This window comes from Venturia canescens, chromosome 6 (genome assembly GCF_019457755.1).
Source record: "Venturia canescens isolate UGA chromosome 6, ASM1945775v1, whole genome shotgun sequence".
Classification (NCBI taxonomy): Eukaryota; Metazoa; Arthropoda; class Insecta; order Hymenoptera; family Ichneumonidae; genus Venturia; species Venturia canescens.
This window is the reverse complement of record NC_057426.1, coordinates 6,271,260-6,287,945: the sequence shown is the minus strand read 5'-3', so window position 1 is coordinate 6,287,945 and position 16,686 is coordinate 6,271,260. Positions and strand designations below refer to the sequence as shown.

The following is a 16,686-nucleotide window of genomic DNA, read 5'->3' as shown; positions in this document are numbered from 1 at the left end:
ATGCATATAAATACGTATATGCCGTCCATGAATTCTGGTATGCCCGGCGAGGGAAGCCTGCCCAGCGACGTCAATGAATTATGGCACGAGCCCGCGTGTCTATTATTCCGTCAAAACGTAATAGCGTGACCCGTGCATCGAGCGCGCAGAGTCACAGCGTTGAAAAAATGTGAAGAGAGCGTTAATTTTTATGCGTGCGCAGAGAGAGAGAGAGAGCGAGAGCGAGAGAAAAAGATAAAAGTGGTCAAAATTCCCGATGCGGAGGAATAAATTACTATTTTTCTGTTGGAACTATAATTTGTTGCCCCTTCCGGTAACTCGTGTACGGAAATTCAAATGCATCGAGGACTCTTCGTTGGTATAAATATTCTATGAAAAATTGTACTAACTATTCGTATTTCACGGAAACTTCGGGGTTTGAGGAGCTAAATAAAAGGTGGAGGGGAAACGACTTTCTCGACGTCGATCCAGTGGTTCGAAATCTGGGGAAAAAGTGACAGGGGACGAGATAATGTTTCGTAAGTTCAGTAGAAACTTGGAGGAATATGGAAAGACGTGTGGCGAACCTTTAGAAAAATCTTTGTGTGATCCTCAAGAAAAATGAGAAAAAAAGTATAGCAAAGGGGAGCACGTAGAGAAAATGTGGTTTCCGAACGAGCATAGCCCAGGAAATTCCACCAGAATATCGTAAAATACTATCTTATAGATATACACATTCGTAGATAAAATACAAACTATTTTGTGGAGAGCAGAGTAAGACGTCGCGACCCTGACCTCGTCGCTTTGTTCAGCATCCCTCTCACCTCTCTCTTTCTCTGGATTTTGTCATGATTCTCGTCACCCCCTAGTTCGATGCTTCGGCTTTTTACGTCGTTCGATTCCAAACGGATGAACTCTATCGTTCATAAGAAAAAAACTCTCATCCCCTTGCCACTCGCGAAAACGAAAGCACACACGAAACTCTTCGCAAGACTCTTTCGAACACCGCACATGCTGACACGCAGGAGCTTCTCCGCTCACTCGTTGTTTTTTTATATCACAACTGCACGTACCCGCTATAAGCTCACGGATTAGATTCAAGTATATTGAAGCCACCTTTTCCACGGGAATTCTTTCCTTATCAAACAAATGAGATAACATTACTTTGCCTCTAGTGCAGTTATGGTAATCTAAAATTCTTCAGTAAACGACGATCTCGAATGAGCTTGAAAATATATTTTACGACCTATGCCGTGCGATCGTAATGCTCCTCCTTTTCCTCCCTCTTTCAACTTTGCTCTTGTTATAGAAGATTAAGAAAACAAACGATAATGTTACGATGCTAGATGAAAAAGCTTTCGTGTCCCGCGATGCACAGTCAACACCACCACGTTTCGTACCTTTTTTGGCTTTTATTCAATACCAGCTGTCCCTCAGTGTTTGGTTTAATTGGATTGTGTTGTGCCTCCGAAACTGGGTTTGTGTCAATAGATATATAGACGTAACACTCCGCGATCCGACAAAACCGAACGTAACCACAAAATACTTCGAGACACTCCGCGACGTTTTTTCACGATCGCGTGCAACGACCGACTGACCGCGTCGCTGTCGAGTGTTGACGGACGGCGGCCATATTTGGCAGCGATACAAAGGCCCGAAACAAGCCGCGACAGTAGCGACGCTAACGGTAGAAAAGTGAAATAAAACATCGAAAATTCGTTCCCGTTGTTTTGTCAATTTACAAATCATCGCGATCTTTGTTATCAATGTAATGTGGCTCAAATTGTTTGGAAAAATACGCGGAATCGATTGAAAATACTTTCGTTACTAAATTTCGTAAATAAATTCGGGAAATTAACATAATTAAGAATGCGCTTTACGGCGCATGCGCGAGTCGAACGTTCTAGAAAAAAACGCGCGCGCGAGCGTGTTGCCGTCGTGTTTCCGTGTTTTACTGCGATCGATGTAAATTCTTCAATATTGATTTTCGTTATAAAGTAAAACTTTCGTGAAAATTAATAAATAATTGATGCGCTTTCGTGCATCTCAGATTATACAAAAGTGGCAAGTGAATCAAAATGTGAGAACACAGTTATCAGTGCTTCAGATCCATACAAAAGGACGGTTTGTTGACCATTGAAATGTTGTCGTTTTTTGACAAGTTGAGGATATCAAAACCAACAGGACCGAAGTAGCTTTGTGGAATCTATCAGCCTTCTGTAAAACTCGATCAAGACTGATTGGACAAAGGTTTCAGTCTTCCAGGTACGTAGATAGCGATAACACACAGTATTATTATGGATTTCCGCATTGCATGCATCAGGAAGCTCATCAATGGGCTGATGGAAATCCGAGGCTCTCATTGCCGCATAATTGGACAGACGATTAATCGATTCGGTTTTGATACTATACATCGGAAAGGGAAATCTTGGATAAATTGCTATACGTTTGATGAGGGAAAACGGTTTCTTTCCGAGAGAATATCATCATAAAACTTGACGATAATTTCTCACTTTTTATGACATTCGAGCAAAAAATCAGGAAAATTCACACTGTTCATGATCGAGTAGCCCATGTGAATGAACACTGCGAGTGAATGAGAGAGTGAAATTGAGACGTAGAACTTTGGAGATTTGCGTCCGAGAACCTGACAGAGGTAATAGAAGTTCACAACAGAAGCCTCCGTCTCGTTGAACGAAAATACTCGCAATGGCACGTGACCTCGCCGAGTGTGCCACGACTTAACACCAGACAATGCAAAACACTCGTCATCCCGCCAGGGAGAACAAGCGAGAGAGAGAGAGAGTCAAAAAGGGTTGTAGACGACAAGGCACGTGTTCTACAAGCTATTCACTATTCTTGCCCTCCATTTACCCAGTTATTCTTACACGCCCCACTCGTGCATGCACGCGCGAACCCTCAAACATAAAAATATTGATAACAAAATCAAACTTTCGTGACTGAACCCTTTCCAGGAGCGGACTGTTGTAGCTTTTTAATAACAAACTCCAAGATTTTGACATACAAAACCGCTTTAAGGGCCTCAGTCAAAAAAAATACTATTTTCACGAATTTTTTCGTAAAAAAATTGCAAATATTGATATAAAAAGTGTCAGGCCCAAAAAATATACTCTTAAAATACCCAAAAAAAAATGTTTATACTCATTTTACTCAGTTTTCGTGCAGAAAAATGGGAAGACAGGTCCAAAAAAACGACCTCGAAACTTTCGAGGCATCTCAATACGAGTTACTTCCCTCGAGGAAGATTAGCAACAAAATGTGTGAATCTGCAAAAGTGGGTGTTGGTCTCACTAAAACACCATGATTACCGATAAAAACTGGCAACCCTCGAGAATCGTGTGTGCATGATTTTCTGCACTTTTGTTCTGGCAAAGAAGCGAGAACAACGGTTAAAAAGAAGAAAGGTAATCCTCGAGTGTAAACATAAGGGCACGAACTGACAGCTCTTGAGAGTGAAATAATTGTACGAGAGCCATTACGTGACTGAGAACAACGAACACAACAGCGATTCGAGCTCCATTTCATGAACAGTCTCGACGAGATTGCTCCGATGCGGGGTTCACTATTTCTTTTTTTTATCCTCCAGCCAAGAAAAATTGACTTTGATCATACACGGAACGAGGCCGGGCAGTGTGAGGGGAGTTGGAGCATAAGAGATGGTGCTTTTTCGTCGTTTGCTATGGTAATATCGACACTGCGAAAGCGTGCAATTTATTCGTTCGAAAGAGTGGCATGAAAAGGGTTGTTGACGAAATGTTAATCGAATGAAACACCGGACGAGAGCCTATTCATTTTCAGCGATGGGCAAAAAAATGGAAAAATTTTGACAACCTTCTTTCTCATTTGTTCGAAAATGTTTTTTCAAAATGAAAACTTCGTGCATCAACGATCCTTTTCAAGACTCGGACGGATCCTAATTGTGATGTTGAAGTTTGCAACGTTAATTTTGTTACCTACCGAATTTACAATTCGTACACGCCCATTTTGAAAGTTTTTACCAAAAATATTGTTATTTTCAAGTCAATTCTAAATGAAAATTTTTAAATTGCGTATTTTGCTGTGGCAAAGGTTTAAACTGTCCTATTTTTTCCTAACATAGTTCACCAAAAGGTAAAATTTATGTTGACTCGATGCGATGAACTGTCAAGTAGAATTATTATGCCGTTTCGCTATACTTAGTACTGTTTTTACAATTGAAATTTACATAGTAAACTCGAGGTTACATAGTAAAATTTGAGGAGCTCGAACACAAGCATCGATCACACGCCAAAGTGTTCAGAAATTTACTATGGTAAATAACAGAATTTCATTCGCGATTGTACGATAATATACCGGTATACATGTGTACCGATGTATTTATTTTGACACATCACTCATCAATGTTCATCGAGTCGCTTAACAAAAAATTACTTTATTATTATTATTGTAGTGTCGAATTTTACCGAGGCTATAGTTTCCACGAGAGTGTTGTACGGTGTACGCGGCGTTTCTGTTTATGAGATCGTATCTTAGTCGAGCGAGCGAAATATAAACAAACGGTGGAGAAAGAGGGGGGACTTTTGTCGAAATATGAGGCGCAAGTGTCCAAGCGGCAAGAGGACAGTAGTGTCAAGTCAACAGATCATTTTCCTCTACCAAAATCCCTTCTACATTATTATTATTATTATTTATTATTATTATTAAATTATGTTCGTAAGAATTAATAAATATTACGATAAATACTACTTCCATGGCACCATAGTAGTTTTTAGTGAAATTTTCTCTCACTGTAGTTTTTCAGCCTACACCAATGACTTGGTGAAATAAAAAATGAGTGCATTGCGAATGTTTTTTTCGTTAAATTCGTTGGACTCTAACGTTGCAAACGTCGTTCCTAATTCCCTAATCCAACAAATCTAATTCTCGAGTTTTCTCAATGAAATTAATCTGCCACCGGAATATGGGAATAAGAAGAAGCCACGAATCTTGACGCCTCCGACTCCTCGAAGGAATTGAACGGAGTTTATCGGCATCTTGAAATTCGAAACGGTCCGTTTTGCTTGACGAGGATTATCACACCCCGGGACATCGTTGCGGAGCGGTTCATTGACATTTAGAAGATCAACGCGGGTTCAGTCAATTCTTTGATTGCCCAAAGAATGAATGAGCGAAATGACGCCAAGTCTTTGACGCGGGAAATATGCCGTCGAGACTCCGAGAACACAAAGGTCGTGACGAATCGTTAAAGAAACGTCATCCTCCATCGTTCACGTAAAAATAATGCTCGTTTATATTTTTATCTTTTAATAGCGATTCGCCAAGTTCGGAGAGGTTCGAGCAGCCTCCCGAAGGTGGGCTTTTATCGCTGCGAGAAGAGGGGCGGAGCGAGGGAGAGTCTTTGGGTCAGCTCTCACAGAGGCTGGGCTCCGGAGCCGCTGACTTTCGACGTTTGCTGCAATTGCTCCTGGAAATTGGCCTTTCTTCCGTCGTTTTATCGCACGTAACCGAGCGGAATAAGTTCCTCGAACAGGAAGGCAAGCGAAACGCTCGCGGGGTGCTTTAATTTACGAGAACCCAGGCACGTCGTCGTCGCCGTTGATTTTCCCTCCTCCCCCCCCCCTGCCGCTCTTGTTTCCTCGAGTTTTGTCGCGCTCGACCCGTTAGAAAGACGAAGAGAGTCGCGTAAAAGGGCTACTGAAGGGGGTTGACTTGCCAGAAGTGAGAGAAACGAGCTGAGAGGACGATAAGAGAGCGACGGCTGCTCACGAGCATAAAGAGGTGTTAATGAATAAACGCGAAAGCAAGACACTCTTCTGCTGCTCTCTTTTTCACCGCGTCGTTCCTCATAAAAATATCACGAGATTGGGAAATTCAATTATTATTTTTTATCTTCAAATTACTGCCAGTAAATGTTTATCATAGTTTCGAGTTATCGGGTGCTGACGAAGAGTTGAATAAATTTAATTGATCCTTCGAGTTTGTTTAAAATTTTCGTCTCAACTGTTTCAAATCGCAATTACTGCGGAAACGAAATTCTTTAAGAATTTTCCATTCTTTTGCCTCAATATATCCGCTCACTAAATCTAATGAAAACTATCAGAATTACGTTCCATTAAAAAGTCGACTTTGAAACTAAAATTCAATTGAAAATATAGAATCGACTCGGTCGCTCAAATCGACTTGATTAATCGTATCTTAGAACATGCACCCTCGTAATTGAGCAAATCCATTGTAGTAAACTGACGTCTCTACACCCGCAAGTAACAGACTGGCTTGCTTCGCTGTAATTAGAGCTTGAGGTTCATTGTCTTGGATCAGCCGTGTAATAAAACAAACACCAAGAAATGCTGTATGCGAAACCACGTGAGAAAACGATTCGATTTGTCGATGCGTTGCTGGATTCGAACATAAGGAAATTAACTATTTCTGAAAATCTTTAACATTTGATAAGTCGTTTGGCTCACCTCGAATTTTCTGACATGGTTTCACCGGCTACAAAAGTGCTCGGTCAGCCGGCGAGATTCCGACCGATCCACGCTCTTCGTTGACGAACGTAAAAGCCACTTCCTTCACAACCCCTTTTTTCTTTCGAACTTGAAAGCAGCCAGCTTTCGATGAATTCATAAATCTCGTCAAAAAATACAGTAAATTGATGAAGCGTTGCAACTTTTTGTACGTTTTTCGTGGAAGATCGACAGATGAGATTAGAACCGAGTAAACTGATGCGGAGGTGTAAAATACGTTCGGTAAATCAGAGTCCTTTACTCGCTTTTCTCAATCTCGTAACTTCAACGAGTTTTTTTTCCCCCAATGAAGAACGAGTTTATGAGACTCGAGGAGCTTTATTTTATATCGAATTAGAATGTGTCTAGGGAAAAGAGGAGACTTGGTCCATGTATATACATCGAGACTCGTATTTAGGAATGGGGAAGGGGAGAGGAGCCCGGAGCTGTTGACAGTAATCGATTTGATCCTTTATGCCTTCCAGCATCAGCGAAAAGGAGACAGGACACGAAACAGAGGCAGAGAAATAGAGAGCAAGAGAGAGGGAGACGTCAAAGTGGAAGAATATTGCGAGTGTACGAGCGAGAAGACCGTCTCTTCCGGATGCTAGTCCCTTTCGCCTCGTCCCCTTGCTCCTCTTCGATGTCTTCGTATAGCACAAAGTGTGGCGTGAGGTGAGGATGCCCAAGAGCACTCTCGGAAGATGGATAACGTAATTCCGTTGGAAACTCGTCGTCTCCGATCCAACAGGAAGCGCAAGAGTAGCGAAAGACGCGGAGGGCCCTTCGCTGTGTGCCTGTATTTAAGGAGGTGTATATGTACGTGAGTCGCCTTGTATATATGTGGGTCCGTGGTCTTCCTGAGGTAAGGTGGTCCTCTCAGCCCTCGGTGGCTCGCACACATGCCCTTCGAGGAGTTTCCATCGACCACTGTTCCTTTAACTAGCCTCAGCATCGCTGAAACTGAACCGACAACTTCGGCCCTCAAAATCGACCTTCTTCCGCTAGATTAATCCGCAGATTTATTAATCTCCGGAGAGTCTGCGGATACGTTTGTAAATGTTATGTTTACACTGTCGATCGAGTGGCTCGCAATTATTTTTAATCCTCGAACCTGATTATTGAACGCTGTAAAATCATCGAGTTGAAGAGAAACAAAGACGAAAGAATTTGTCCACAAAACACTTGTGAGTTATATAAGAAACGCCAAAGTTCCCATGACCTCGCGGAATCGAGTTTTTCCCAATTCATTTTACACCCGACAGTGGTTAATAACCATTCAATAGAATGCTGTTCCAAGGAGGCTTTCGCGTGCACAGGAGATTGGAGTTGCAGGAGAGTTTGCAGGTTTACGATTGCCATAAAACGTTTTAACGATTGCCCTCCGAAAGGGGAAGGGGCTCAGATATAATTGCTCGCTCAGGAGAACACGAGGATCCCTCGCGTGGCCGAGGATCAGCTCAAACTTGGAAGGGTGTGTCGCGCTTCTTCGTCTCAATGTAGAACACGTCAAATGGGAGGTGAAGATCGAGACGAGGAAAACGGTGGAGACAGCGTGTCGGGGGAGGCACCGAAAAACGAGAGAGAATGATGACAGGAAAAGGAGTAAAAACTTGACGAATGAGAGACGGAAAGAAAAGAGCAGAAAAAATTGGAGCTTTGAGGTAAGAAGAAGGTATGAGGAAAGATGATTAAACGGAAGTGGATTTGGTAGCACGTATAACAGATGAATTTTGTTTTCAGTCCTCTTTCACTTTCTTCGTGAGCGTTTGTGAGCTTTTGAGTGAGAAAGCTTCGCGAACTTGCTTCCTCAGCTCTGATCGACTGCCTCGTTCCCTCATTCGCTCTGCTTCTCTCTCTCTCTCTCTCTCACTGAATCTTCAACTTCGAGAGATTTCAGCGAAGTCCTGGCGTTCTCCAAGCCCCGCGAATCAGTTTCCACAAGCTTATATTCATAACGAATAAATTATTCAAAGGACGCTCGGGTATTCTGAGGCTCGTCACGTCGACGGGCATTATCCACATAATCGGGGAACGTGCCAACGGAGCAGGAGAAAGCAGGCATACGTGCGTGTGGAAATGGCTACCGAGGAGAAGAATTAAGGCGTTGGAAGTGGATGCGAAGGTTGATTCAGGAAACGTTTTAGTTCGAGCTTCCCCACGTGGATGATGTATATTCGTGTGGCATCCGGACGCCATTTTGGTACGCAAGACGTCCAAATAACATCGTCGAGACGCTGGCTCGTGTCGCCACCCCCTCAACCTTCCTAACTCTCGTCAAACCATCGCCTTCCTCCTCCTCCTTCTCTTCTCCGCGTCCTCGTAGTTGTAGTCTGTGACGTAGCTTCGATAATTTCCATCTTGTCCTCGCCCTTTCTTCGCTTCCCTTCTTCGTTCTGCTCCCCCAGGCTCGAAACGGCAACTGCATCGTCATGTCCTCCCTCCTGTGTTCGCCGTCTACTTGTCTTTCGGAATTCTCATAAATTATCTCCGTCAGGCGACAGGAAACCTCGCGAGGAAGTCTCCCTCGAGGATCCCTCGCTTACACATTCATGACGAAGATTACTTTCCTATCGAGGTTTCAGTTGGACTCGCAAAAAACCTTCCGTTTCGAGCATAACCGGAGCGTCTCTGACGCCTGCTCCGAAGAATTTACGAACCGTTGGAATAGAAAATTATTCAAGAAATAATCAGAAACTCCCATCGAATAAAGCTTCGTTCAAATTTCCGGGTTGTCGATCCCGCTATATTTTTTATTTCCCTCGAGATAAAAGTTCCGAATCCGGTTAAATGGTCGAGTCGAATGTCAGCGATTAGGTCGATCGATTTGTTCCCAACTTTTCTAGCTTTTCCGAAAATTAAGTGAGGATTCGAGAGGTTTTTAAGGGGTCGTATCGCCGCAGCATTTTGCCCAGAAGCTAAGCACCGGAATAGTAATCGATTAAAACTTTTGGATGGTAATGTACGCGTAAAAGTTGCTCAAGACGGAGTGGTTAAGCAAGAGGGAGCAAAGAAAGGCGAGAGCGAAAGGAAGCGATGGAGGAGGGAAGGACAGAAATTGTGTGCGAAGCCAACGTCGTCGATACTTAATCCAAGCAAGCTCTCTCTTCTCTTTCGCTCCTCCAGTCACCTATTCAGCCATGCACGCCAGCTCCCTCAAACCGGAGCTTTATTAAGGGGGTACGAGGAGGATAGCAGCGACTGCTTCCCTCCGGTGCTCGGGTACACCTTATCTACTTATCCCTAATTTCACACAAGCTCCACGCGCGTGCTTGCCGAAGCTCTGATTAAGGGTTTACTTGGCCATTAAAATATTCCATCAAGCAAGCAAATTAGCGGAAGCTTGAGGAGCTGTGTTTTCGATTTTATGCGGGCTGCCTCTCCCGCGACCGATTGGACAAAGCTTTCGCGCAGCGAGACAGAAAGATCCTTCGAAGGGAATTGACAAAGGGGTTGAAAAAGGGGCAGAAGGGTGGAAAATGCAATGAAAACCCGATCCTGAGCGAATATCTCATACAAACAAAACTCCCGTTTTCTTCATACTTGGAAATTTTCGAGGAATATATCATAACCCGGAAAACTGTTTGAGACATCGTTATAATTTTCTCTCCTCAACTCCTATTATTTCCTCTTTCTTTCTCTCCACAGCGTCTATCTCAGTTGCGGCAGTACCTTTATATCTAGTGTCCCTCCGACTCGAGCGGCTAGAAAGCTCGTGCTTAAAAGGATTTGAAACGGTGAGTTATCAGCGAGCCCTCTCTCACTTTCTCCCGTTCTCTTTGCGCCATCGCTCCTGCTTCCTCCCTCGCAAGCTTCTCTTTCCATTTACTCCACCTGCAGAGCAGCAATTAGTACGCTCCTGGAATCCACCATCCGGAAAGCTCTGCTCTTCGTTTCATCCTCCATCTTCGTCTATTTTTCTCCCTCTCCCACCTCTCGCTTTCTCTCTTTGTACTCATAACTATATTATTCCTTTTTTAGTTGTTATTTTTACAAACAGTACTTGTTACGAGCTGTATTCACCTCTGCCCTGAAGCCAGTCGGAGCACAATAAATCGTTACAACTATCATTGTTTCTGTCATTCGAGTTTCAGCTCATTCGTTCATTCATTTTTACTCTCATTCACCATCCCCCGCTTTCTGTCTTTCAACTCTTTCTCCTTGAACGAAGAATTTCCATTCCGGCAGGAAGAATCTTCGAGAAAACTTCGTATCGTAAATATTTAACGAGCTTCCTATTGCCAAATATTTATCTCTTGTCCCCGGGCTCGATCATTAAATGCGATTATTTTTGCCGCTGAAAACACTCCGTAAAATGATTTTTTAATGAAATTTTCAGAGTCGCGTAAGCGCCATTCGGAAGTTCTCGCCTCGTAAAGCGGAAGCTCGGAGCGCTTTCGTGAATTGCGATATAATAACGGCAGGGGGTTGAAACACGAGTCGAGGGATTGTGCTGGATTCGTCGTGCACTCGTACAGCTTGTAATATAGCTGCGAACACTCGGAACAACCTCGAGCATGGAGTCGTTACGCTAAAAGTCGTTGACCTTTCGTCACTGCTGAAGATTCCAGACTCGGCTCCGAAATGGTCAGCTTTGCAACGCAGACGGAGACGGAGAAGGATGACAAAAAAACGCCTCAAGAAACGTGAAATATTGCGAGTCCTGAGAAACGCGACGCAATCCCTTGGCGCAATATCTTCGCAATTAGCGACGAAGAACTTTTCCTAGTAGAAAAAAAATCACGACGAGAGAATAGGGAAAAAAGAAAAAGTGGAAAAGGGAAAAAAACGTGTCTGCACCTCGGAAGATTTAACGAGCACGCCTTGTACCGAATGTAATCCACGATTGATTCGATTTTCTCCAACGCCTCGACGCTCGCTCACCTTTTCGCCAATTCTTCACTCGCTCCCCTCATTATTATGCTTCCTGATCCATCCTCGAAGCCCCGCAGTTTTTTTCTCCCATTTCCCTCGACACGGTAACACGAAAAATGTACGTTTTCAAAATGTGCATGCATTAAATTAGTTTCGACTCATGAATATTGATGCCCTTGTACAACGACGACGTAAGACAACGCTTTGCGAAATATATTTCGATGAGCTTGAATTTCGTTAACTCGGACAGATGAATTCAAATCTCCAATGCATAATTCAGCCTCGTTAAAATCCATTCATTTTTAGAATACGCGAGCTCTCGGTACGGCAGCGTTTCTCAGCGCTCGAAACTCCATTCGAAAAATCTTCAGCGCCCAAAGTTCATCGCCCGCCAAGTGTTTTCTCTGCATTCTAACGCGAGAACTCCCCGAGTTCTCTGAACAGAATTCCAAAATATAATTCCTCGAGTCGCGAGGCTCTAATCCTTGAAATGGAACTTGAAATTCCCGTCAATATCGGTTAATAAACTTCGGACCGGAGTAAAAGCCTCTTCATAACTCGGCCTGAGCGAGGGTCGCACGAAAAATAGGATATCGAAGGCGATGGATCAACGCCCGTAATTCAGGCAGTAAATCAAGAGCGAAGTTGACGTTTTAGTATCGTAAAAGCTCTTCCTTCTTCGAAATCGGTGCTCACCTACGGCACGCGCACGTGCACGTACAGCGTAAAACACAGAGGATGGAAACCGAACGTATAGTAACTTTAAGCTCCCCTGCCTAAAGACTGCAGAGTGTGCTTTTGAATCCGTGCATATAAATATATACAAATATGTGAATATTGGACAGACACAAACATAGCGGGGGCGCATGACGCAGCTGGAGCGGACAGGAGCAAGCTTTCTGTCACGAGAGCGGGAGTAAAAGTTTGCAATTTTCACGTAAACGTTGATCCTCTCTTTATGTACGAGGGTACGTGCACAAATGTGTCCCTGCAGCAGCGAGCGGGAGCTGCTGCTATTGTAAATTGATAACGTCCAGGCCCGAGGAGACAGAAAACGTGCGTGGAAGAAAAAGGGAGTTAGTTGTAAAGAGAGAAAGAATGCGGGGCCGTGTGCGTTTTGTTTTCAAAGTGTCGCGAATGCGGAGCACTATTCTTATCCGTGGCTGTCGCATATTTGCTGGACATTTATCCCGGTGACGTTTATGCCCATGGCGGCGAGTCCCGGAGGGAGATTAACATGAAATTCAATTGACGAAGAGTTTCTGGATCAGTGACAACGAATATGGTGGATTTAATTCAATGGGAAATGGGACTAAACTCTGGAATTAATGAATCGGATATGAACAGTGGGAAGAGAGAATTGAAACGAAGCACGAGCTCTTCGCTTCTCTCCGAGAGCACCGCGGAGCCACCGAAACTTTCGATCAACGCTTCGCTTCCGAGGAGCCTCCGCGTCCAATAAAAATTGAATTTGATACGTCGGCGGAGCGGAACACTCCCGCATAGAATAACCGATGATCGCGTTACGATTCCTCGAGAATGTGAGAAAGCGGGGGAGAGTCTTGATGAGAGCGCGGAAGCCGCGGTGGATTCGAAAATCGCTTACGCCATCCCGGCGAAACCGCTAACGATTATTGTACTCGAATTTGATTAGCAATTATGGGGGAGTTCTCAAGCCCTCGCACAATTTCCAACCGTGTTGAGCCTTTTCCTCTCAATAAAAACGATGAAAATCGAGGCGAAGAAAAAACTCACGGAAGCATTCCAATTCGAATGTTCCTGTGTGCAGATCAATTTTTCTATCGATCCTCATCGCGACTGGGCACTTATAAATAGTCGTACGCACATTGAATTACAAGTCTCGATTTTTTAATTAACGTCTCGCTGAGTGATTACCTTTTCTGTTTGTGTTTAAATGAAAAATTTCTTCATTTTTTCTTTCAAGCGGTCTATTCTCCGGCCTCCATTCTGCTTTGTTTTTGAGCCCCTCACCGTTGCTGCGCGTATGCATATATGACGCTCGAGGGGTTAACGAACCGCCTGGCTAAAAGCGCGAGATTTGAGAACAATTCTTTAGGATTCTCAATGGCGTTCTTTCCCTCTTTCTCTCTATCGCGGACACACTCGCGCATACGCGCTCGCACAGTCTCTTTCCTCCTTTGATTCTTCGCAGCGATAATAATAGGCTCGGACTCGTGTACGCTTGGTCGGTGCACATCGACGGCGCGGTACTTTGAACGTCGGGAGAGTCGGGCGAGTCGGGAGAGAGTCCCGTTGCCAAAAAATAACGGGAAAGCTGGTAGGTTAAAGCGGAGGGAGCTTTAAAGGGAGGAATCCGAAGCTTCGGAGAGAAGGGATCGAGACGAATGGGGCTGATGATACTCTTTGGGAAACTCGGCAGTAATTAGACATCGCGGTTGTAGGAATATGAAGATTGAACCCGAAGAGAAATGTCCTGATTGACGAGCTCTCGGAGCGAAGGAGAATCCCCGATGAAAACCGACACGCGCCACTCAAGGAAAGATGCTCCGGACGGATCGAGGGGGGTGGAATGAAAAATATTGACTTACCGGCTATGATGAGGCAGCTGACGATCATCCTCGGAGCCGGTCGCCTAAGCGCTCTGGTCTCTGGTCTCCTCGTAAGCGCACTTTTTCGAACGCATGGAAAAGTCAGAAGCGAGGAAAGTCCATTGAGAAAACTAGGAGCGATGATTTGCCATTGGAAGCGGAAGTCACAGACGCGGATTGCGGAGCTAAATAGCAGCGGGAGAAAAACCGCTTTGTCACCTGGTCCGACAATGAAAAATGTGCGGCAACGAAACGCTCCGATTCAACTGGTGCGCGCCTCCTTGAAAAATGTGTTCATGATCAATCCCGCGAACCGGATGTCTCGATTCGTTTCAACGCGCGATATCATCCCCGTCGGAGATGGTTCAAGTTGAAAATTTGGCGCGCGTCCACCTCGAAGCGGCGGAGCAGTCTCTACTGGTTAGAATAACCTCCCGGCACAAACCGGCTGCGACTGAACGCGCTCGCGGAATCCAGCCGGCGCGCAAGCGCCCCGATCTTCCACCCCCTCGGGCCACACAACGGGGCGCTCTTCGCTGTACGTTACCCTCCGCGGAATATGAAAGGGGATCGAAGTAGGGGAAGGTCTTTCGCCTCGCTCTGGGCAGTCAAGGCGCACAGGTGATACAAAAGAAAAAGAGGAGAGGAGCCAAGCTGGGTGGCGAAACGCCAGAAAACGGGGGTTGAAAGGGGTTAAAGTAGGAAGAGGGGCACGTACAACCGGAGGGAAGATGAGGACGGTAACTGCGAGCACGAAGGATGGAACGTTCATGTTTCAACCTCTTTTTTTTCATCCCCCTTCCTGCTCCTCCGTCTTTATCTTCCTTCTCCATTCCTCTCCCTCCCACTTCGTCACTCTCTCTCTCTCTCTCACGTACGCGCACACACCTTGTTCCCTTCCCTCGGATAACTGTCCAGCACTACAATTATACTTCGAGCAAGACTTCGAGCTTGCAAAACCGCACTAGAGACGAGAAAACTTAGCATCTATCTCTTCCATTGCCAGCCCCTTCAGTTTTCTCTGCTTCTTCTTTGTCCTGTACTTCATGAACTTCCGGCTTGACTTTAGTCAAAAGCTCCTCTGACGATGTGTCGAAAGTTTCCTGCAACTAATCGCTCCCAGAATGCGGTCTATCTGAGCAAATTCTCCGTCATTGTACATCTTCGTAATGTTTCTGTCGAGCGATGTAAAAAACTAATAAAACAAATACCCGCAGTTCGCGGGGGAAATCGTTTGGGTATGTTGAAGCATTATACTTCGAATATTTCATAAGATTTTTTACACTCTTCGTTGCTTTTACCGGGGAAAAACGTTTGGAGCACAAAAATATGAGTTTTTTCATGGTTTTTTCATGATCGAGTGTTCGGGGCTTACGATACGAAACAAAAAATTGTACGTCATCGTGCTCGCTCGAGATTTCTTATTACGGTCAATATTTGCTCCGGGGCATTCTCCCAGGATCCGGAAGAACTTATTTACCGGTGAAAATAAATCGTATCGAACAAAGGAATTTATGTACCCTCCATTATTATTATTAGATGCTCAGGGCGCATTTCATTTTCTTATTTTTTACGATATCGATAAAATCGTTCATCTCATTTGCGGTCTTGCGAGCCCAGAGCCATCTAGAATTCATGATAAGCTTTCTCCTCCGTATCCTGTTAGGAATCGAGTGCTCCAATGGCAGGTTGATCCGGAGATCTGGATTAGGAGGTATAAAAATTTCAAATAAAATGAAGGAGGAATAAACACAAATGAGGGAATATCGGAAAATGCTTCCGGGATACACAAGAAGTTGGAACCGAGGAACAACGATTTTCTTGGCTCACGAACGTCCCTGATACGTCTCATTTAAACTTGAAACCACCAACAATGTAAAAGGACGACACACGCGTCTGTTACTCGGTATTTTTCGTACCGGAGGTACGTTGATACACGAAGTGAAGAAGAATATCTTTTGCCTAAACGCTCGAGACAGAAAAAGGTCGTGCTGGGGGAGAGATTGATTGAATTTATTTATGTCTTAGACCATGTCTCTGAGGCAATAACAATAGTGAATTAAAGTAGATCATACAAAAACATAAAAATAAATCATACAAATACATCATAGAAGAAAATTTTCAGTAATGAAAACAAAGAAATATGCTAGTATTGCATAGAAAAATAAGAAAGAAACAATAGCAAAAAGAAATTTAAAAAAATAAAATTATCTTAAAGTATAACAGAAAAAATAAACGTAAATTAAGAAAATTCATAAGAAAAATAATATATAGTCACGGTAACAAGAAGATGAAATGACAAAAAAACTTTCGGTTTTGGCATTTCTGTAATTTTCCTATCCAGTAATTGTCTAGGTTTAAAAGCAACTTGAGGCTGCACAATCATTTTTTTTACCCAAAAGTTATGACCTGTGCCTTTCAAAAGTTAGGCCAGTTTACAGTTTGGCAATGTTGCGTACACTTTAAAGAAGAGTCGGGGAAAAAAGAGTCGAAAAACTGGTGAAAGCTCAGTCGAAAACGCGGACGGTGACGATCCTAGCCTCAAAAAACTGCACGGGAAACAGATTATTAATAATATAATCTCAGCAAATCTCCTAATAAATCTGAGAAAAATTGACATTATTCATCAAGCTCGTGTTGCCCAAAAAATTTCATATTTTTAACATCATCTGTTCCGGAGATATCACTGAATGTGTCTTAACTTCCACAAGGTTACGCATGTTATTTGACCCAAATTGTTGTTGATTTTTGTCAGCGAC

General features: G+C 43.8%; 2 protein-coding genes across 13 annotated transcripts in view; one reads left to right on the top strand and one right to left on the bottom strand.

Moving 5' to 3' along the window:
- Window positions 1-14,366, bottom strand: part of LOC122411955 (Down syndrome cell adhesion molecule-like protein Dscam2) — a 113,719-nt gene extending 99,353 nt beyond the window's left edge. For all 12 annotated transcript variants that reach the window (XR_006261264.1, XR_006261263.1, XR_006261265.1 and 9 more), the window contains exon 1: window positions 13,928-14,366. Coding sequence is in view for 8 of the 12 variants with exons in the window: in XM_043421096.1 (XP_043277031.1) it covers window positions 13,928-13,955 (28 nt within the window). In the remaining 4 variants the exon portion in view is untranslated. The remainder of the gene's footprint in view (window positions 1-13,927) is intronic.
- LOC122411957 (pancreatic triacylglycerol lipase-like) overlaps window positions 1,934-16,686 on the top strand; it is a 64,934-nt gene continuing 50,181 nt past the window's right edge. Inside the window, exon 1 of the mRNA XM_043421102.1 lies at window positions 1,934-2,244. The gene's annotated coding sequence lies outside the window, so the exon portion shown is untranslated. The remainder of the gene's footprint in view (window positions 2,245-16,686) is intronic.